The sequence below is a fragment of the Notolepis coatsorum genome, assembly GCF_963971535.1.
Source record: "Notolepis coatsorum genome assembly, chromosome: 5".
Taxonomy (NCBI): domain Eukaryota; kingdom Metazoa; phylum Chordata; class Actinopteri; order Aulopiformes; family Paralepididae; genus Notolepis; species Notolepis coatsorum.
The window spans coordinates 50,952,238-50,974,129 of NC_140169.1; the positions used below are offsets into that span (position 1 = coordinate 50,952,238).

At 47.3% G+C, this 21,892-nt stretch overlaps 1 protein-coding gene across 2 annotated transcripts in view; it reads left to right on the top strand.

Annotated features, from left to right (window-relative positions):
• sel1l (SEL1L adaptor subunit of SYVN1 ubiquitin ligase) overlaps positions 1-21,892 on the top strand; it is a 157,862-nt gene that overhangs the window by 84,161 nt on the left and 51,809 nt on the right. For both annotated transcript variants that reach the window (XM_084315133.1, XM_084315134.1), the window contains exons 9-13: positions 4,354-4,413; positions 4,518-4,599; positions 6,549-6,703; positions 19,242-19,298; positions 21,125-21,193. In XM_084315133.1, the coding sequence (XP_084171259.1) occupies positions 4,354-4,413; positions 4,518-4,599; positions 6,549-6,703; positions 19,242-19,298; positions 21,125-21,193 (423 nt within the window). The remainder of the gene's footprint in view (positions 1-4,353; positions 4,414-4,517; positions 4,600-6,548; positions 6,704-19,241; positions 19,299-21,124; positions 21,194-21,892) is intronic.

Sequence of the window (21,892 nt, forward strand, 5' to 3'; positions counted from 1 at the left end):
TACTTGCGCCATATTTATATGTACGGTGGACAAGTAGTGCCGCTCTGCTTTCGGTAGCCGTATTCCTGCGCGGAGCTGAGGCTAGTAAGGGCATGTCTCGTCGGTAGCTTTCAAGTCGGCTCTAGGGGGTAAGTCACTGGCGCCTGGTGGCACGCCATCCAATAGGAGAATGAAATATTATGGGCTATAGTAACTACTAGGTTAAAGGGACATTCCGTGTATATGTACAAAGAATATACAAGGGATATCAAACGACATACAAATACTATTCAATATATATCAATCAATAAATACATATATTCGGTTTAATCTGACCCTTTGTAACAGCCGCCCCCTAATTAGTCCCACCTAATTAGCTAAGCAGAGACAGATTAACCGCACTGTCCACTACTCAATGTCCGTTGTGAGGGTAGGCAGGTCACAAAGTCAGGGGTCATGGTCGTCATTAAGCGAGTCGGGGAGCCTTGGCGACTCTATCAGCCTCGCCACGGGTCGGTTGTAGGTCCGCCCTTGGCCGAGCACTTCTGCCACTCTGACCTTCCCGTCGGCACCAGTGGTCACTTTGCTTAAGCGGCCGGCCGGCCACGCAGCTCGGGGTAGTGACTGGTCTATGGTCATGACGACTGGACGGGATGAAGGGGGGCTTAGGAGGAAGCGGGCCTGAGACTGCTTTGATCTGTGCTTGGCTGTGCTTTCTCCTCCTCCGTCTGTTTCTCTTGTTTGCTCTGTACCCCATCTGAGGAGGGGCCGGTCCCGGCCGCCCCGTCAAGGAGTCGCTTGGGGTGCTGGGTTCGATGTCAGCTACGTCTGGAGCGCAGCTGAGGGGGGTGGGGTTCCGAACTCCCTCTGGTACCCACGGTTCTCTCACGGGCCTCTCGCTTAATGTCAATAGCCTCTGCTGTACGGGGGAGAGGCCGGTGTCGCTCGCCTCTGTGTGTAGGCAGCGTGTAGACGTGGGTTGACTGTCAAGTCCGTAGAGGGGGCCCTGGAGCGTCCATCCCAGTCGGGTCTGAACCGCGACTGGGCATCCTTTGGGTCCGACGTGGGCCGCCTCAATTGGGAGAATGAGGTCCGCGTGGTCGGAGCCGATGAGCAGGGTCGGTGTGGCGCCATCGATAAGCGGTATAGGTAATTGACGTAGGTGCACATACTTAGCCATCAGCTGTGGGATGGGGTAGGTGTACTGAGACAGGCCTATGTCGTGGCTGGTGAAGACGTTAGTTATACTATACTGCTTCTCGGGCTGGTCCACCGCTGCTATCTTGAAGGAGACCTTTTCACCCGTTATGGTCTTCTGGTCCCTTCTGATGGTGCGTATGGTCATTGTATCTTTGACACCTCGCAGGCCCAACTGGGCTGCTGCGGAAGCGAGGAGGAGAGTCTTTTCAGACCCATCGTCCAGGACGGCGTAAGTGTCCAGGACCTTGTCCTCGTAGCTCAGGAGCACTCTGACCACTTTGAGGAGCACCGGTGGTGCTCGCACCGTGGCTCCCAGTGTCTGCCGTAGCAGTCGGGACACCAGGGAGCGGTCTGGTGGAACTTTGGTGCTGGTGCCACCGCCTCGGCATGGTACATTACCGCGACGGGCCCACTCTGTTGTCCTGGCTGACGCCTGTTGATGTCATGCAGGACCTCCAGGTGGGTGCCACCGCACCTGCTGCACTTCTTCTTCAAGCGGCACTCAGCTGCCAGGTGGCTGTGCGCGCAGCGGAAGCAGCGGCGGTGGTCCTTGACCCACTGACTCACATCATCCGTGGTCAGCTTCTTGAAATCTTCGCACTGATACAGCCGATGTTCTCCCTCACTGTACTGGCACTCAATCTTCCACTGGTCCTCTTTCGTCGAGGGGGTGTTGTGGTTCTTGTGTGGTACTGATTCGGCTTGGTGCATCATGGTCACCAACCGGCGGTTATCCGTTTGTCCCCGAGGTCCGAGTCTTGGGCTTGGTCCACTCCATACGAACGTGTCGAGTAGTAGGCTACTGACCTCCCTGGCGAGGAACTCAGATAGGTCTAGGAGGGATGCCTCTGGACCGTTGGGGTCGCGGTAGTCTCTCTGCCGCCTGAAGCGCTCTTGTCGGGCGGGAGGGAGCTTCTCTAATATCCTCTCTACGTTGGAGTTAGCGTACAGTTCGTAGATACCCTTTTCCTTTTGGGACCCCAGCATCCCTACCAGGGACTGTACCTTGATAGACAGGTCATCTAATGCTCGGTTGTCTCTGGCTGGGGGGAGACGGTCAATGTCTCTTATCTCCTGTATCACATAGTCCCATACGCGTCCATAACGTTGGTCTAGTGCTGCTAGAGCCGCTGTGTATGGGGTAGTAGAGTTGGCATAGGCCAGCGCTATATTGTGCGCTCGGGGCACCTTGAGGTGCTTCAATAGGGTAGAATACTTGTGGCGTTCATCAGCTACATCAACCATCATGGTCTCTAAGCACATCCGTAGTTCCATGTACTGTGCTCGGTTCTCACGCTTGAAGTCGATCGCGTTCGGTGGAGGCTGCCAGGGTGGCGATGAGTGCTTGCGCCAGCATCTTGTCCGCCGCACTGGGGGAAGACGCCGTTCGGGGCGATCGGCTCCCGGCAGTACTTGTTGGAGATCCGTTCTCCTGTTGCGTACCGAGGAGATCCATCTCCTGGGTGCGCGTCTCTTCTTGTGGTGGGTCGGGTTCCATCCCGGGAGGGCTTTCTTTATCCTGGAGCGCTCCGGGGACTACCTCGTCGGCGTTGTCGGGGGATAAAGTCGTGTCAGTTCCCTCCTGGTCCCCACCGTGAGCTTGGTCAGTTACATTAGAACCCACTAGGGCCTCTGTGGTCGGGGTAGCCTGGTTGGTAGGGTCGGACATAATTTTACTATCCGCTTTAGTTATTTTATCCGTATCTAATTTCCCTTTAAAGCTAGGTATTGGACTGACAGCGTATGCCTCTAGATAGGGAGGTGGCTGCCGTCTGCGCTGCGGGCGATCTAGCTTAGGAGAACCGTTTGTGGAGTGTTCGTCATCGGCCATGTCAATATTAATATTATATTAATATTACGCTAATTATTATCCGGGGCTCGAAGGACCAATTGTAACTGAGGGGTACAATTCCCTGACTGTATTAATCAAGTATTGGTATCATTAAACCACTACCGTGTTATGTACATTACTGACCATACTGTACACAAGTATATTAGATGAGAACACTTCACAATGAAACGGTTTCCACACAAATACTCGTTTAGAATATTTATTACATCAAAGGAATATTAGATTACATTACTTAGATCAATTCGGATGCGCTTATAAGGCAAAGAATGTGCGTAGGCAAGTCAATACTGAATATTAGGAATTATCTAGGGAATAATGGTAGGGGAGTTACTACCGGTTGTAAGCCAGCAGGGGGAGGCAATGCTCTATACAAAGTCAATGGTTCCACAGGGCTTCAGCAAGGCACCTGGAGACGGTATATTACTCCCTGCTCCACGGGGAAAGGCAGCCGCTGTAATTCCCGTATGCAGCAGCACAGGTGGAAGCCGTGGAGTCTCTGCTCCAACAGAGACGGGCTCGAGTGATGTCCTCACGGGCATGTGTAGATCCCACAGCAGTGGGTGTAGACGGTTCTCTGCTCCAGCAGCTTGGTGAAGAATGAAGAATAATAATAGTAATCCTGCCGGAAAGTGGCTCTGCAATCACCGGTGTAGGTATCCTCCGTGGTGCGCGGTGGTTCACAATTGAACTTGACGTTACTATCCTATTAGCACGCGGCAATAAGTGCTCTATGTAGACACACAATTACCCACTTCACGTGGTCTTTGACTCGTAATGAAGGCTTACTCGTAGATAGCGAACGATACGTTGAACAAACGTAGTAGGATAACACAACTCTATTTGGGGCAATACGAGCCCTACTCTGCCACACGTTGCATAATGGGGAGAGACGTCACTTGGATAACTGGAACTGAACGAGACTGAACGGGACAAGGGGCTTCTACATTTACTTGCGCCATATTTATATGTACGGTGGACAAGTAGTGCCGCTCTGCTTTCGGTAGCCGTATTCCTGCGCGGAGCTGAGGCTAGTAAGGGCATGTCTCGTCGGTAGCTTTCAAGTCTGCTCTAGGGGGTAAGTCACTGGCGCCTGGTGGCACGCCATCCAATAGGAGAATGAAATATTATGGGCTATAGTAACTACTAGGTTAAAGGGACATTCCGTGTATATGTACAAAGAATATACAAGGGATATCAAACGACATACAAATACTATTCAATATATATCAATCAATAAATACATATATTCGGTTTAATCTGACCCTTTGTAACAATTGTGTTCATTGTAGCCTCACAGGTGCTTTCCACTCATTGTCTTGCAGGCCTTGGTTTATTACACCTTCGGAGCGCTGGGCGGAAACCTGGTCGCTCACATGATTCTGGTGAGTCTGATGGAGCAGCCTGGGATCGGGGCGCCGTGGGGCGGTGATGATGACACAAGTACCTCACATTGACATAATGAGCACATTGTGTTTCCTGCCCTCAGGGCTACAGGTACTGGGGCGGTGTGGGAGTGCCTCAGAGCTGTGAGTCGGCGCTGACACACTATCGGCTCGTGGCCAATCAGGGTGAGACTTCGCCCATTGTTATTGCATTCTCGTACGTCATGATCAAACATTCTCATACATCAAGATCAAACATCGTTCTCATACATCAAGATCAAACATCGTTCTCATACATCAAGATCAAACATCGTTCTCATACATCAAGATCAAACATCGTTCTCATACATCAAGATCAAACATCGTTCTCGTACGTCAAGATCAAACATCATTCTCATACATCAAGATCAAACATCGTTCTCATACATCAAGATCAAACATCGTTCTTGTACGTCAAGATCAAACATCATTCTCATACATCAAGATCAAACATCGTTCTCATACATCAAGATCAAACATCGTTCTCGTACGTCAAGATCAAACATCATTCTCATACATCATGATCAAACATCATTCTCATACATCATGATCAAACATCATTCTCGTACATCATAATCAAACATCATTCTCATACATCATAATCAAACATCGTTCTCATACATCATAATCAAACATCATTCTCGTACATCAAGATCAAACATCAAGTTCAAGTTTCTTTAATAGTTGTCATACAGAAGTACAGAATACTTTCATACAAAATGCTTCTTACTGTTACGCTCCAGAGACTGTGCTAGACAAGATAAGTATCAAATAACATAGTATAGCATGTAAATTAGAAGTAGAAAATGAGGTCACAGTGTTCAGTATAGACATATGTACAATGTTCGATGCAGAATAGACGTAACTAAGTTACCATATAATATACAATACTATGCAGTGTACTAATATACAATACTATATAGTGCAAAGCAGAAATGGGATGAGGTACAATTTAGGTATAATTTACAGTAAGGTGTACGAGTTGTAGTGCAATCCTTTATCAATAAATATAAAGTGTGGGGAGTGGGTGCTACAGTGTGTTTGTTTAAAGTGAGTGTGTGCTATAAAGTGTGGGGAGTGGGTGCTACAGTGTGTTTGTTTAAAGTGAGTGTGTGCGTGTGGATGTGTGTGCTATGTGCGTTTGATGGTTGTTGTGTAGTGTTCATTGTTCGTTGAGCAGCCTGATGGCCTGGGGATAGAAGCTTCTTCTGAGTCTTTCTGTGCTCGCCTTGAGACTCCGGTATCGCTTGCCTGACCGCAGCAGTTCAAAGAGGCAGTTGTTCGGGTGACTGGAGTCCTTAATGATTCTCTTAGCCTTGCCCCTGCACCGCTTGTTGTAAATGTTCTGGAGGGTGGGGAGCCCCCCTCCAATTGTGCGTTCGGCTGAACGTGTCACTCTTTGTAGTCTGCTTTGGTCTTGTGCAGTGCTATTCCCAAACCAGGAGGTGATGTTGCCAGTCAGGATGCTCTCTATTGTACATGAGTAGAAGTTCTTAAGGATCTTCTGACTGACTTGGAACTTCCTTATCTTGGAACATCATTATCATACATCATAATCAAACATCGTTCTCATACATCATAATCAAACATCATTCTCATACATCATAATCAACATCATTCTCGTACATCATAATCAAACATCATTCTCATACATCATAATCAAACATCATTCTCGTACATCATAATCAAACATCATTCTCATACATTATAATCAAACATCATTATCATACATCATAATCAAACATCATTCTCATACATCATAATAAAACATCATTCTCATACATCATAATCAAACATCATTCTCATACATCATAATAAAACATCATTCTCATACATCATAATCAAACATCATTCTCATACATCATAATCAAACATTCTCGTACATCATAATCAAACATCATTCTCGTACATCATAATCAAACATCATTCTCGTACATCATAATCAAACATCATTCTCGTACATCATAATCAAACATCATTCTCATACATCACGATAAAACCTTCTCATACGTCACGATGAAACCTCACACGTGTCTCTGGCGGGGGGCAGTGCGCTGCAGCACCCTAACCCTCACCCTCACCCTGTGCTCCTCCAGTGGCCAGCGACGTGTCTCTGGCGGGGGGCAGTGCGGTGCAGCGCGTGAGGCTGCTGGACGAGGTGGAGAACCCCGGCTCCACCAGTGGGATGCTGGAGGAGGATCTGATCCAGTACTACCAGTTCCTGGCCGAGAAGGGAGACGTCCAGGCTCAGGTAAAGAGGCGGGGCTCCAGGCTCAGGTAAAGAGGTGGGGCTCCAGGCTCAGGTAAAGAGGTGGGGCTCCAGGCTCAGGTAAAGAGGTGGGGCTCCAGGCTCAGGTAAAGAGGCGGGGCTCCAGGCTCAGGTAAAGAGGCGGGGCTCCAGGCTCAGGTAAAGAGGCGGGGCTTCAGGCTCACGTAAAGATGCGGGGCTCCAGGCTCAGGTAAAGAGGCGGGGCTCCAGGCTCAGGTAAAGAGGCGGGGCTTCAGGCTCAGGTAAAGAGGCGGGGCTCCAGGCTCAGGTAAAGAGGCGGGGCTTCAGGCTCAGGTAAAGATGCTGGGCTTCAGGCTCAGGTAAAGAGGCGGGGCTCCAGGCTCAGGTAAAGAGGCGGGGCTTCAGGCTCACGTAAAGATGCGGGGCTCCAGGCTCAGGTAAAGAGGCGGGGCTCCAGGCTCAGGTAAAGAGGTGGGGCTCCAGGCTCAGGTAAAGAGGCGGGGCTCCAGGCTCAGGTAAAGAGGTGGGGCTCCAGGCTCAGGTAAAGAGGCGGGGCTCCAGGCTCAGGTAAAGAGGTGGGGCTCCAGGCTCAGGTAAAGAGGCGGGGCTCCAGGCTCAGGTAAAGAGGTGGGGCTCCAGGCTCAGGTAAAGAGGTGGGGCTTTAGGCTCAGGTAAAGAGGCGGGGCTTCAGGCTCACGTAAAGATGCGGGGCTCCAGGCTCAGGTAAAGAGGCGGGGCTTCAGGCTCACGTAAAGATGCGGGGCTCCAGGCTCAGGTAAAGAGGCAGGGCTCCAGGCTCACGTAAAGATTCGGGGCTCCAGGCTCAGGTAAAGAGGCGGGGCTCCAGGCTCAGGTAAAGAGGCGGGGCTCCAGGCTCAGGTAAAGAGGCGGGGCTCCAGGCTCAGGTAAAGAGGCGGGGCTTCAGGCTCAGGTAAAGATGCTGGGCTTCAGGCTCAGGTAAAGAGGCGGGGCTCCAGGCTCAGGTAAAGAGGCGGGGCTTCAGGCTCACGTAAAGATGCGGGGCTCCAGGCTCAGGTAAAGAGGCGGGGCTCCAGGCTCAGGTAAAGAGGTGGGGCTCTAGGCTCAGGTAAAGAGGCGGGGCTCCAGGCTCAGGTAAAGAGGTGGGGCTCCAGGCTCAGGTAAAGAGGTGGGGCTCCAGGCTCAGGTAAAGAGGCGGGGCTTTAGGCTCAGGTAAAGAGGCGGGGCTTCAGGCTCACGTAAAGATGCAGGGCTCCAGGCTCAGGTAAAGAGGTGGGGCTCCAGGCTCAGGTAAAGAGGCGGGGCTCCAGGCTCAGGTAAAGAGGCGGGGCTCCAGGCTCAGGTAAAGAGGTGGGGCTCCAGGCTCACGTAAAGAGGTGGGGCTCCAGGCTCAGGTAAAGAGGCGGGGCTCCAGGCTCAGGTAAAGAGGCGGGGCTCCAGGCTCACGTAAAGATTCGGGGCTCCAGGCTCACGTAAAGATTCGGGGCTCCAGGCTCAGGTAAAGATTCGGGGCTCCAGGCTCAGGTAAAGAGGCGGGGCTCCAGGCTCAGGTAAAGAGGCGGGGCTTCAGGCTCAGGTAAAGAGGTGGGGCTCCAGGCTCAGGTAAATAAAGAATGGATTCATGTCATCTCATCTAATAGTGTCTCTAGATAAATAATAAAGAACTGGATTCATGTCATATAATCTAATAGTGTCTCTAGATAAATAATAAAGAACTGGATTCATGTCATCTCATTTAATAGTGTCTCTAGATCAGTGGTTGGGGTCGCGGGTAGGTGACAGCGCATTGGCAAGTAAAGAAATTAAAATAATAATAAATAAATAAAGTTATTATTATTATAATTTTGTTTGTTCTGGCAACATATTCTGGCTAAATATGCCTTGTTTTATAATTGTGTAAGGGATAATGTATAGCTACGAAGTCATTGTTGCAAAATAATTTACCGACAGAGTTCTAAACGTAGTGAAGGTCAATTATTTTGCGACAATGACCGAGTATAGCTATACATTATCCCGCTTATTACATGGCTAACTTACTAACAATATACCTAATTAATTTTACACCATCGACAAGACGAGATCAAATGCAGACGCAGTTCTGTGGCTCTGTCAGCCCAAATAAAGTGATTATTATCGCCGGCAGCCGGCAGGTGTGTGGACTGATTGCACTGATGCAGTGTGTGTCAGTGGGCTTGATTGCTACAGCTGCGAACAGCGGTCATTATTGCTCGGCAGAGGTCCGTTATCGAGTAATAACGGACCTCTGACGAGCGCTATTGACCAATCACAATCAAGCATTTCGGCGAATGTTAAAACGCCATGTAATAAGTATTGATAACATAGTGCTGTAATAACATCTTCTAATAAATATGCATGATCAAGCTACAGGATATAGAAAATTATATTGACCCAGACAATAATCTATTCTTCAACATCCACGACAACTGCTGCTACTATACAGAAGATCAGTACAACCGGACAATTAAGACAGTTAACAAACTATCAATAATTCACTTCAATTCAAGAAGTCTGTACGCAAACTTTAACAGCATTAAGGAATATTTAAACCAGTTTACACAACCATTTAACATAATTTCCATTTCAGAAACTTGGATGAACGAGGAAAAGGGAATGGATTTTGAAATGGTCGGATATGAACTCAACTACATGAACAGAAAAAATAAGAGTGGAGGAGGAGTGGCTGTGTATGTGGATAATAACTTGAATTATAAGATTGTAGAAAGAATGACAAATGTGATTGATAATTTATTAGAATGTATAACAATAGAAATATGTGTAGAAAAAAAGAAGAATATAATTGTGAGCTGTATATATACAGCACCAGGTTCAAATATTGAAGTTTTCAAGGACTGGATGGAAGAAATGTATATAAACAATTCAAAAGGCTATTTTCATCTGTGGGGATTTTAACATTGATATTTTAAATCCAAACGAACCTAAAACGACTGAAGAATTAATCAACACATTGTATAGTTTGAGCCTTTATCCAAAAATCACAAGACCCAGCCGAATCACAGCCCATTGTGCCACTCTGTTAGACAAAAAATTACGAATATTATAGAAAACAATACAGTGAGTGGATTACTAATAATGACATCAGCGACCATTTACCAGTTTTTACAGTTTATGACAACAACTACACAGAAAACAAGCAGGACAATAAACTACAATTTAAACGAGTGAGGACAGAAGAATCAATGAACGCTTTCAAAAATGATTTGCTACTACAAAATTGGGAGAGAGTATATAAACGTTCTTATCTTTATTTAACTTATTATATCATAAACATTGTCCAATAAAAGAATATAGCCGTAAACAACATAAACACTTGGACAGCCCATGGATCACAAGGGGATTACAGAATGCATGTAAAAAGAAAAATACACTATATAGAGCATTTATAAAACATAACTAAAGTGGCAGAAAATAAATATAAGAAATATAAAAATAAGTTAACTAATATTATGAGAAGATGTAAGAAGGATCATTATAGTAGAATATTAGATAACAACAAATATAATATTAAAGGTGTTTGGAATATTAAATGGTATTATCAGGAATCGATCAAGACAAATAAGCTATCCTCAGTATTTTATGGAAAATGATCAAACTATTAGCAATATGGATGATGTGGTTAATAACTTTAATAATTTGTTTGTAAATATTGGACCAGAATTGGCGGGGAAAATCCCAGATCCAGTGACTCCTGAAGACATAAAAGACAATTATATTGAAAGAAATCCTAGTTCAATGTTTCTGGGAGTGGTAGATTAAAATGAAATTAAAGAAACTACTAATAAATATAAAAATGACATCTACAGACAGTAATGAAATAGATATGAAAATAGTAAAAAATGTCATTAGTGGGTATTGAAGATATAATGCTTGTTTGCAAAGTTTGCTGGAGCCACTTCATCCAGAAGGGCACACCCCGGTCAGAGAGCGGACGCAGACACAGAGAACAGTCCTTTCGTATTTATTAAGGATTCTGTTGTTGAGCGATATGCTTCCATCCAGGTCGTAGGGCTGGATGGAGCGATCAAAGATTGAGTGAGTGGTGTTCTGCAACAGATAAGCAGAACACACAATAATTAACAGAGGTACATGCTTATTAATCATAACCTGAACACACAGCAAAATATGCTATCTAGCATATTAGCATTGGCTGCATGGACCAAACATAATGCGCACAACTGAAAGGATGCTATCTAGCATGTTAGCATCGGCCGCATGGACCAAACATAATGCACACAACTGAAAGGATGCTATCTAGCATATTAGCATTGGCTGCATGGACCAAACATAATGCACACAACTGAAAGGATGCTATCTAGCATATTAGCATTGGCTGCATGGACCAAACATAATGCACACAACTGAAAAAGATGCTATCTAGCATATTAGCATTGGCCGCATGGACCAAACATAATGCACACAACTGAAAAGATGCTATCTAGCATATTAGCATCGGCCGCATGGACCAACATAACAAGTAAATGGCAGAATGCAATGGCATCCAGAACACACAACTGAAGAGATGCTATAGCATTATTGGCATTAGCATAGCTCAATTAGCAGCATGAATTAACACAACGTAGCAAACCAAATCATAGTCACACATGCATGTCACAGCATCTCAACACATAAGGCAGGCTACATATGACATGTATCTATCATTACCATAGGCACTATATTTGTAGGCTATTGGTGACTTACTTAGTTCATGAACGCACTCTTACTGGGAAAGCAGACAGCAATGGAACACATGGGGGCAAGATGGCCGCTGTATTTAAACCCATTAGGACCCCTGGGCTGTCCAGAGAGATGCCAGACTATAAATAATAGGACCCCTGGGCCATCAAAGAAGTGCCTGACTGGAAATGACAATACACAGCATAACAAATCATGGGGAATTTACAACAGCCGCCCCAAGAATAGCATAGCTATTATGTAAACAGTCAAATTCCCTAAGTGGCTACCGAGGTCTCTGATTGTCGCCATCATTTGCCACAGTCGGGTCGGGAGCGTAGGACACTTGTGGCAGGGAGGCATCCCGCCGCCCCATCAGCAACCTGTTCGGTGTCACATAATGGTGGCTTAAGGGGCCGCAACCGGGCAGGAGGTAAGTCTGCCACCATTGGAGCCACCGGCTCCCACCTCCACTTCCTACATCCTGTGCAGGTCCTCTGATGATGCTTGATGGCCCGTCTTCCCCACAGGACCCAGTACTGGTGCCTGATCTCTGCGAAGACCCTATCGGGCCCTGGGTGGAGTAGGCGGGCATCTACATCCTTGATGAGTTTCGTCACTGCATGGCCAGGATCGAGAACTATGGGGTGGATGTCAGTAGAACAGGAGGTGTCCAGGTGACAAGAGCGTCCACCAATTTGGAGAAGACCCATTGTATGATCCATCTCTGGTGAGAGCGTACTGAGCTTACTACTGGGCAGTACTGGGTTTCCAGCTCTGAGACACTTAAATCCCTCTGGGAAGCAGTCCGCCTGGCTGGTCTTCAGCAGGAAGACTTCGGTGTCATGCAGGTTAGGTTGAGGTAAGGAGGAGTCGGCCGCCGCCCCGTGATGGGTGAACCATGACTCGTCAGACTCATTTACCGCTTCTTCACCCAGCTTGGCAACACATCCTCCATCGAGCTTTTTGATCTCTGCTCCAGTGATTTGAGCCTTAGCTGAATCTCCTACCAGTCTTTGCTCTGTGTTACGGGGCATTGGCATGACTGCTTTGGCAGTGGCTTTCAGTGGTGGCGCGTCCTTTGCGCGGAGCAGAGGCGTGGCGTATCGGAGTGTGTCACCAACCTTCACCCTCTCAGTGCGTGCTTCCAGGATGCCCACAGTCTCGTGGTCCAGACGGGCCCTTACTGCTAGCTTTCCACTTCTAAATGGAAGCACATCAAGCTGCCAGAGATGTTCAACGTGTTGATAGAGGTCGTCCGGTGCAGACTTGAGAGAGGTAAAGTAGCATGAAGTAGCCTGTGACGCAAGACCATCTGGGCCTTGGAGTGCCCAGCCGAGCGCTGTGTGGACTGCTGCGGGTCCACCTTTGGGGCCGAATCTGATGGGTTCTTGGGATGTGATCAGATGGGTGCAGTCTGCACCAATTAGCAGTAGTGGATGCACTTGACTGAAGTCCTGCAATGGGAGCCCCCTCAGGTGGCGATAGCGTTCCTGAAGCGCAGTCACAGGGTAAGACTGCTCGGACAGGGCTAATCGACCTGCTGTGAAGGCGCCCTTCACCAGGTGCTGTTCAGAAGGATGAGTCAGGGAGGCCACATGGAAATCTACAGACTTGCCAGTGAGGCGAGCCACGTCCTGGCGAATCGTCCGCAGTGCAAGGGACTCCACTTCGCCTTTAAGGTCCAGGTGTCGAGCTGCAGCAGGCAGTATTATTGTGCGTTCAGCTCCATCGTCTAGGATCGCATAAGTGTGCAGTGACTTGCTCCCGTTAGTAATGACGATTGGTACCACCTTAAGGTACACCTTCCCTCCTTGTTTGGAGTTGGAGAGCGAGGCACCATCCTTTGGTGTGATGAGGTAGGCACGGGGACCCGGCTTGGCGATGGCGTGGAGAACTCTGAGGTGGACCTCCTGGCACTCACTGCATGGTTTCCTCAAGGTGCAGGCATCTTGCTCATGGCTGGTACGACCGCAATTACGACAACGTTTGCCATTTGCTATCCACTTCTCAACCTTTCCCGGCGAGCATTGGACAATGTCTGGACACTGCGATAGGTAGTGCTCGGCACTCCTACAGAAGAGACACATCCTCTTGAACTTCTGCTTCTTGGCTTCTGATTGAGATGTCTCAGCAGGCTGGTGGCTGTCTTGTTTAGGCTTGGCGGAGCCATAATAAACAGAGAAAGGCTGGTTGCAAGGTCTGGGTGGGGGAACTTGCTTGTCTCTGTTAGAGAACTGTGTCCCTTCCATCCGATGGCGCTGTGCCATTCTCTCTGACAGTCTTTGAGCTTCAGCCTTTACCCTGAGCCAGTCGGCGAGGTCTCGAAGGTCGTACGGGTTTAGGCTGGTCGTGTCGAGGCGACCTCGAGCCTGTAGGTGCTCCACAAAGCCATCTCTCACTTGCGTAGGGAGTTTACACAGGAGCCGGTCCACATGGCCGGTCGACCTGACTTCCATCCCGTTAGGTCCTTCCAGTGATGTGAGCATTCCCACTAGCAAGTCGACGCTAAGGGCGAAGCTCTGGAAGGCTTTGGTATCTCCTGCTTTGAGATCAGGAGCGTTCAGTAGTGCGGCAATCTCGCTTTGTGCAAGCTGATATGGCTGTCCGTATTGCCGCTGCAAGGCCTGCATGGCGGCGGTGTAGGGTTGCGCATAATGCCTGCAGGACTGGGCTATCAGCTTAGCCTCATCTAGAACCAGCTGCTCCATAAGTACACGGTACTTGTAGTGCTCAGAAAGTTCAGTGTGGGCATCGAGTAGGTGGTCCAGCGCCATCTTAAGGTCCGTGAACTCTCTCTCGCTGTCATGGACCAGGTTAGGCAGTTTAGGTACAGGGACTGGCTGCCTGGGAGGCTGGAGAGCGTATGGATCCTGTAGTGCTGTGTACTGGGCCTGACGGACATACTGGACCGGTGGAACTGCTACATGATAATAGGGTGCTGGACCGGGTGTTGGATGCACAAGCTGATAGGCTGGCTGAGTCGATGCAGCAGGCTGAGGCTGATACACTGGTTGTGGATGGTGGCTCAGTTGGTGCAGCAATGGTTGATACATATGCTGAGCAGGGATGGCTTGTGGAGGCTGACATGCTGGTTGTTGATGGCTCTGCTGGTACGGCAGTGCTTGATGCAATTGCTGAGCAGTGTTGATTGGTGGAGGCAGATATGATGATCGTTGATGGTGGCTCAGCTGGTGCGGCAGCGCTTGATACGCTTGCTGAGCAGGGAATACTGGTGGAGGCTGATATGCCCTCGCTGCTGCGACAGCGGTTGTGAATGGTGAAGGCGGCGCTGTCCAGGAGGGTAGTTGATAGGTAGACTGCTGAGGTGCACCTGCTGTATGTTGGCCCACTGGCTGGAGAGCAGCTGCAGTGGGTAACCATCGTGCAGGGTAGAGTGCTGTTGCAGTCTGAGGTTGATAATTAGGCTGTGCAGGCGTAGCTGTAGTATATTGATGCACTTGATATGCAGATCTCATTGGCGTAAGCTCATACCGGGTCTGTGCGGCCGCTGGTGTGCTGCCATGCCTGCTCCTCACCATTGATGATAGAGCTGATAGAGTTGTGCTCTTCCTGATGGCTTGTCGTACAGAACTTGTAAGTCGCTTTGGATAAAAGCGTCAGCTAAATGACTAAATGTAAATGTAATGTAAATGTGATGACACAGGCTGGTTTGACCGGTAGGTAGGCTGGTAACTTGGTACCGTTGGCATTTGCTGGCCCACGTGACCCACTGCTTGCATCACCTGGAAGTCAGACTGTGGCATGACCAGACTCATCGCGGTGGGGGCTGGGGGCCTCGGAGCAGCCCCGAACAGCGGTGCGGAGGTTACTGTCGGCGGTAGAGACTGAGTCGACATGTAGGCTTGCTGCCTTTGGCCCGGTGTACAGGTTGTGGCTTGAGACTGTAACGTTGCAGTTGTTGGGCACAGCAGCGGTATTAGTGGCAGCGAGCTCGACCATGGTGAGCGGTTGGGTGGGACGCTCAGACTATGATGTGACAATGGTGGTGGAAGGCGTAGGGGCACGGTAGAGCAAGGTCCTCTTGCGTCAGAGGTGCCACCTGTTAGGCTCCGACTGTGGTGGCTCTGCTCTGATGGGGATGGCGATGTGAGCCCCACACACACTTCCCGCTGGTCAGGCCGGGTGTTAGCATACGGTGATAGGTCCCAGTGTCGCGTCTGATCGACTGCTCCCGGCAATGAGAGGCAGGGAGGGGGCCCGAGCGCAGTGTGGAGCTGGTCACCTGTAGCTGCAAACTCGGTCTGCAGGCTGAGTGACCGCAGCTGCTGTGCGGTGGCACCTTCGCTGTCATCTGGTAGAGACGGTGCAGTATTAGGCATGAGGGACTGTGGTAAACTAACCAGATAGCCTTGCAGGTGTGCTGGAAGCTGTCGCAGCCTTCCTCCTCGTCTTCCATTTTCGTCTGCTGCTGTTCTCTGTGTGTCCATGGCGCCGTCGTGGGTGAAGTTCTCAGGCTCGAAGGACCAATATTGAAGATATAATGCTTGTTTGCAAAGTTTGCTGGAGCCACTTCATCCAGAAGGGCACACCCCGGTCAGAGAGCGGACGCAGACACAGAGAACAGTCCTTTCGTATTTATTAAGGATTCTGTTGTTGAGCGATATGCTTCCATCCAGGTCGTAGGGCTGGATGGAGCGATCAAAGATTGAGTGAGTGGTGTTCTGCAACAGATAAGCAGAACACACAATAATTAACAGAGGTACATGCTTATTAATCATAACCTGAACACACAGCAAAATATGCTATCTAGCATATTAGCATTGGCTGCATGGACCAAACATAATGCGCACAACTGAAAGGATGCTATCTAGCATGTTAGCATCGGCCGCATGGACCAAACATAATGCACACAACTGAAAGGATGCTATCTAGCATATTAGCATTGGCTGCATGGACCAAACATAATGCACACAACTGAAAGGATGCTATCTAGCATATTAGCATTGGCTGCATGGACCAAACATAATGCACACAACTGAAAAAGATGCTATCTAGCATATTAGCATTGGCCGCATGGACCAAACATAATGCACACAACTGAAAAGATGCTATCTAGCATATTAGCATCGGCCGCATGGACCAACATAACAAGTAAATGGCAGAATGCAATGGCATCCAGAACACACAACTGAAGAGATGCTATAGCATTATTGGCATTAGCATAGCTCAATTAGCAGCATGAATTAACACAACGTAGCAAACCAAATCATAGTCACACATGCATGTCACAGCATCTCAACACATAAGGCAGGCTACATATGACATGTATCTATCATTACCATAGGCACTATATTTGTAGGCTATTGGTGACTTACTTAGTTCATGAACGCACTCTTACTGGGAAAGCAGACAGCAATGGAACACATGGGGGCAAGATGGCCGCTGTATTTAAACCCATTAGGACCCCTGGGCTGTCCAGAGAGATGCCAGACTATAAATAATAGGACCCCTGGGCCATCAAAGAAGTGCCTGACTGGAAATGACAATACACAGCATAACAAATCATGGGGAATTTACAACAGTGGGATTTCAAAACCACTCACGCACATCTGCAATTTATCATTCAAAACTGAACAGATCTGAAAAGTATATTCTCATTTCCTGATCAGCGAGCACACACACACAGGCACACATATGGGACACGTTGATATATCTGTGAAAAAAGCTCAGAAGACTGGTAAAATAGATTCCTTACCTCAGATCAGATGTTATCCAAAAAGATTATTCCAATTCCTGATTGCCATTCCAAATATCGATTGCGTTTATTGATTCAGCGTTGGGTGCTGGAAATACATAATCCACGCTGTTCTGAGGGCCGGCGATCAACTTGGGTCTCTTCAGTTAGCTTGACGGAAAAGTAAAATGAGGAAACTGGCCCCCCCCCCTTCATCAGTCTAAACTAATGGGGTGCAGTTACACAGGGAGAGACGATAGGGGGCGGTATCTTCCCAATTGAGCTCAGAGAGACTGCAACACTAGCGTGAGGCTCGATTGATGAAATATGAATTCAAATCGCCAATAAAAAAAAATACGGCAAACAAACGCTATATAGCGTTGCCGGCACTCAACTGGCGGCATGAACTAACGACAAAACGCGTAGCTGGAACTCAAAGTGTTAATAGAACTAATTGAAAAAATCACAAATTCTATAGATAGAAAAAATACATGTAGCTGGAGTATTCATTTATCTAAAAAAAAAAGCATTTGATACTATTAATCATGACATATTAATCAGGAAATTGGAACGATATGGGATCAGGGGGATAGTATTGGACTGGGTGAGTGAGAAGCTATCTAAATAAAAGACAACAATTTGTGAAAATGAGAGATTATAAATCTGAATGTTTGGACATTGCTTGTGGTGTCCCCCAGGGGTCAGTGTTGGGTCCAAAACTGTTCATCTTGTACATTAACGAGATATGTAAAGTATCCAATATATTTAAATGTATTTTATTTGTGGATGACACTAATCTTTTTTTTTCTGGTGAGAATATCCAGCAGCTTTTAGAGGTCATCACATCTGAAATGAAGAAATAAAAAAAAATTGTTTGATAGAAACAAATTATCATTGAATTTGAGCAAAACTAAAATTATGTTATTTGGAAACTGTAGATTAAATACTCAAGTACAAGTTAAAATAAATGATGTGATTATTGAAAGAGTTTATGAAAATAAATTCCTAGGTGTAATAATAGACTATAAAATCTGCTGGAAACCTCACATAAAACATGTCCAATCTAAACTGTCAAGAAGCATTTCAGTCATGAGTAAAGTAAAGCTCATTCTGGATAGAAAATCACTCTACATTCTCTACTGTTCACTAGTTTTACCATATTTAAATTACTGTGCTGAAGTCTGAGGAAACACTTATAATTCTACACTGCAACCACTTTTTATACTCCAAAAAGGGCCATAAGGATAGTTCACATTGCAGGTTCTTGTGATCACACAAACATATTATTTTTAAAGTCAAAAACATTAAAGTTAAATGATCTTGTGGAATTTAAAACGGCACAATTAATGTATAAAGCAAAAGGTCATGTACTTCCAGGAAACATTCAAGAACTGTTCTTTGCTAGGGAGGGGGGTTATAATCTGAGGGGAGAACTCAATTTAAAAGTTCTAAATGTACGCACTACCATGAGAAGACACTGCATCTCGATATGTGGAGTGAAACTGTGGAACAGTCTGAATGTGGTGCTAAAGCAATGTCCAAATATGAGACAATTCAAACTGATTTATACGGAAATTATGTTCACGAGGTACAGGGATGAGGAAGGGACTTGATATTCACGGGTGTTTACATTTTTATTTGATTTCTTTCATGTTTTACATATATGTTTTTTTTTTTTTTTTTTGCATATATATATATATGTTTTGAAATGTTTTAAATTAGTACACTCATTTGAGTAGTGGAAAAGGGGTAGGATTAAATAAGTGTATACTTCTTCCTACTCCTTTTCGAACATGTAAATTTAGTTATGTTTTGCTTTTGTTTAGTTATTTATTTAGTTTGAGTTATATGTTTTGATTTTGTTTATTTATTTTGTTTGTATCATTTACATGTTTGAAGTAAAGATTTCAAATAAAATCAAAGCTTTTATTTCCATATTCCTTAACTCCACGTTGAAATTACGCAATACATTAATAAGTGTGGGGTCCCCAAAGAAAATCCTAAATAAACTGGGGTCACGGTATGAAAAAGTTTGAGAAACCCTGCTCTAGATAAATAATAAAGAACTGGATATATGGCAGCCGCTGTCTTCTCCATCAATGGTGCTTCTCGGCGTCGGATGTGAAATGAATGACTTTGATGTGAAGTTTAAAGTGCCGGTTGTTTGGACAGGTGGGACTTGGCCAGCTGCACCTGCACGGAGGCCGGGGCGTGGAACAGAATCACCAGGTAACCGTTTACAAACACCTTCTTATTCACTTTGGAGGTATTTAACCTGGCTGGTCACTTGGGTGTCCTTATAGGCTAGGGTTGCTCAACGGGGGAGTGGGGGTGGGTTACTACCACCAGGGGGCGTTCAGAGAGTGTTGGTACCACCCCCCCAGGGGGCCTTCAGATAGTGTTGGTACCACCCCCCAGGGGGCCTTCAGAGAGTGTTGGTACCCTTCAGAGAGTGTTGGTACCACCCCCCAGGGGGCCTTCAGAGAGTGTTGGTACCCTTCAGAGAGTGTTGGTACCACCCCCCAGGGGGCCTTCAGAGAGTGTTGGTACCCTTCAGAGAGTGTTGGTACCACCCCCCAGGGGGCCTTCAGAGAGTGTTGGTACCCTTCAGAGAGTGTTGGTACCACCCCCCAGGGGGCCTTCAGAGAGTGTTGGTACCCTTCAGAGAGTGTTGGTACCACCCCCCAGGGGGCCTTCAGAGAGTGTTGGTACCCTTCAGAGAGTGTTGGTACCACCCCCCAGGGGGCCTTCAGAGAGTGTTGGTACCCTTCAGAGAGTGTTGGTACCACCCCCCAGGGGGCCTTCAGAGAGTGTTGGTACCCTTCAGAGAGTGTTGGTACCACCCCCCAGGGGGCCTTCAGAGAGTGTTGGTACCCTTCAGAGAGTGTTGGTACCACCCCCCAGGGGGCCTTCAGAGAGTGTTGGTACCCTTCAGAGAGTGTTGGTACCACCCCCCAGGGGGCCTTCAGAGAGTGTTGGTACCCTTCAGAGAGTGTTGGTACCACCCCCCAGGGGGCCTTCAGAGAGTGTTGGTACCCTTCAGAGAGTGTTGGTACCACCCCCCAGGGGGCCTTCAGAGAGTGTTGGTACCCTTCAGAGAGTGTTGGTACCACCCCCCAGGGGGCCTTCAGAGAGTGTTGGTACCCTTCAGAGAGTGTTGGTACCACCCCCCAGGGGGCCTTCAGAGAGTGTTGGTACCCTTCAGATAGTGTTGGTACCACCCCCCAGGGGGCCTTCAGAGAGTGTTGGTACCCTTCAGAGAGTGTTGGTACCCTTCAGAGAGTGTTGGTACCACCCCCCAGGGGGCCTTCAGAGAGTGTTTTGTAATGTTTAATTTATACACACTTCACTTGGTAGTAAAAAGTAAGAAATCTGAATCCCATTGTTGGAAGCCTTCATTTGACACACAACACTGACAGACTTAAAGGAAAACTCCAACATTTTGGGAAATTAGCTTATTTGCCATCTACCCTGGAGTTAGACAAGAAGATACATACCTTTTATCTTCTCTGTGCATGCAGTAGGAGTAGGAAGACGTGCACCGTTAGCCTAGCTTAGCGTCAGTCACTGGAAGTAGGTTCCTCCATTAGCCTAGTTCCCAACGTCTTCCTACTCCTACTGCATGCACAGAGACGAAAAAGGTATGCATCTTCTTGTCTAGGGTAGATGGCAAATTTCCCAAAATGTTGGAGTTTTCCTTTAATTGACCCAACAAACAACCGAATAGAAATATTAATGGCTGAGAATGTCATATATACCCATGATAAACAGAAAATAATCACAAGCATCAACATTGAGAGACTGAAATGTAATTCCCATTGGACGTCAGATAGGGGGGGGCGTTATGGGACCTGGATGTCAGATAGGGGGGGGGGGGGTGCGTTATGCAACCTAGACCTCAGATAGGGCGGGTGGGGGGGTATTGGATATCCATATCATCCTTATAAACTTTCGGTGCTTTAAATGGAAAACTGTAATATGTCTTTACTTTGAAAGTACAGGAAGTAGGTAATTCCCTTCTTTTTTTTTAACCCTCGACGTGTCTCATCTCTCAGAGGGCGTACGATTACTTCAACCAGGCCGCGAATGCGGGGAACACGCACGCTATGGCTTTCCTGGGCAAGGTGAGTGAGAGATGTTGTTTACCACTCTTCCTCTTCTTCACTCTCTGATCGTCTTCCTCTTCTTCTCTGTGTCTCTTGTTCCCAGTTTGTCTGTTTTATTAATTGGTCAAATTGGCTGATTCTGTACTTCTGTATGACAACTATTAAAGAAACTTAAACTTGTTTGTTTGTTATTGGTTAATGTGTCTGGCCCTCGGTTAACTCATTCCCCGCCAACAACGTTATTATACGTTATTGGGTGCCATCCTTTGAACACCAACCACGTACAGTACATATATGTTATTTGATCGTTTTTCCTTTTATTCGATATTTGTATTCATTATTCATCCGGGGACCTCGGTGTTACCATAGGGAATGAGTCTGAGACAGCCAAAGTGCAATACCGGCCGCATCCAGCTAGGCGGCGGTATCGAGCACCCTTTGAAACCTTGTATCTTGGCCTGTGCAACGGTCACATGTCACCGGGCTCACTTTCTTTGTCGGGCGAATGGAGCGGTTATAACGGTCGGAGTGAGAAGCGTCAAAGGCTCCCGATGCACGATGTGTGGTGGATTATGTTGGCGACACGATGGACACCAATACTGGGACTTGCGATCAGATAATTGGAATATTCTTTTTGGGGTACATCCTAGTGAAGGTAAGGGCTATATGATATCAATCCTGCGTTGATCCAACCATGTCTTCACCTCGATCCGAACG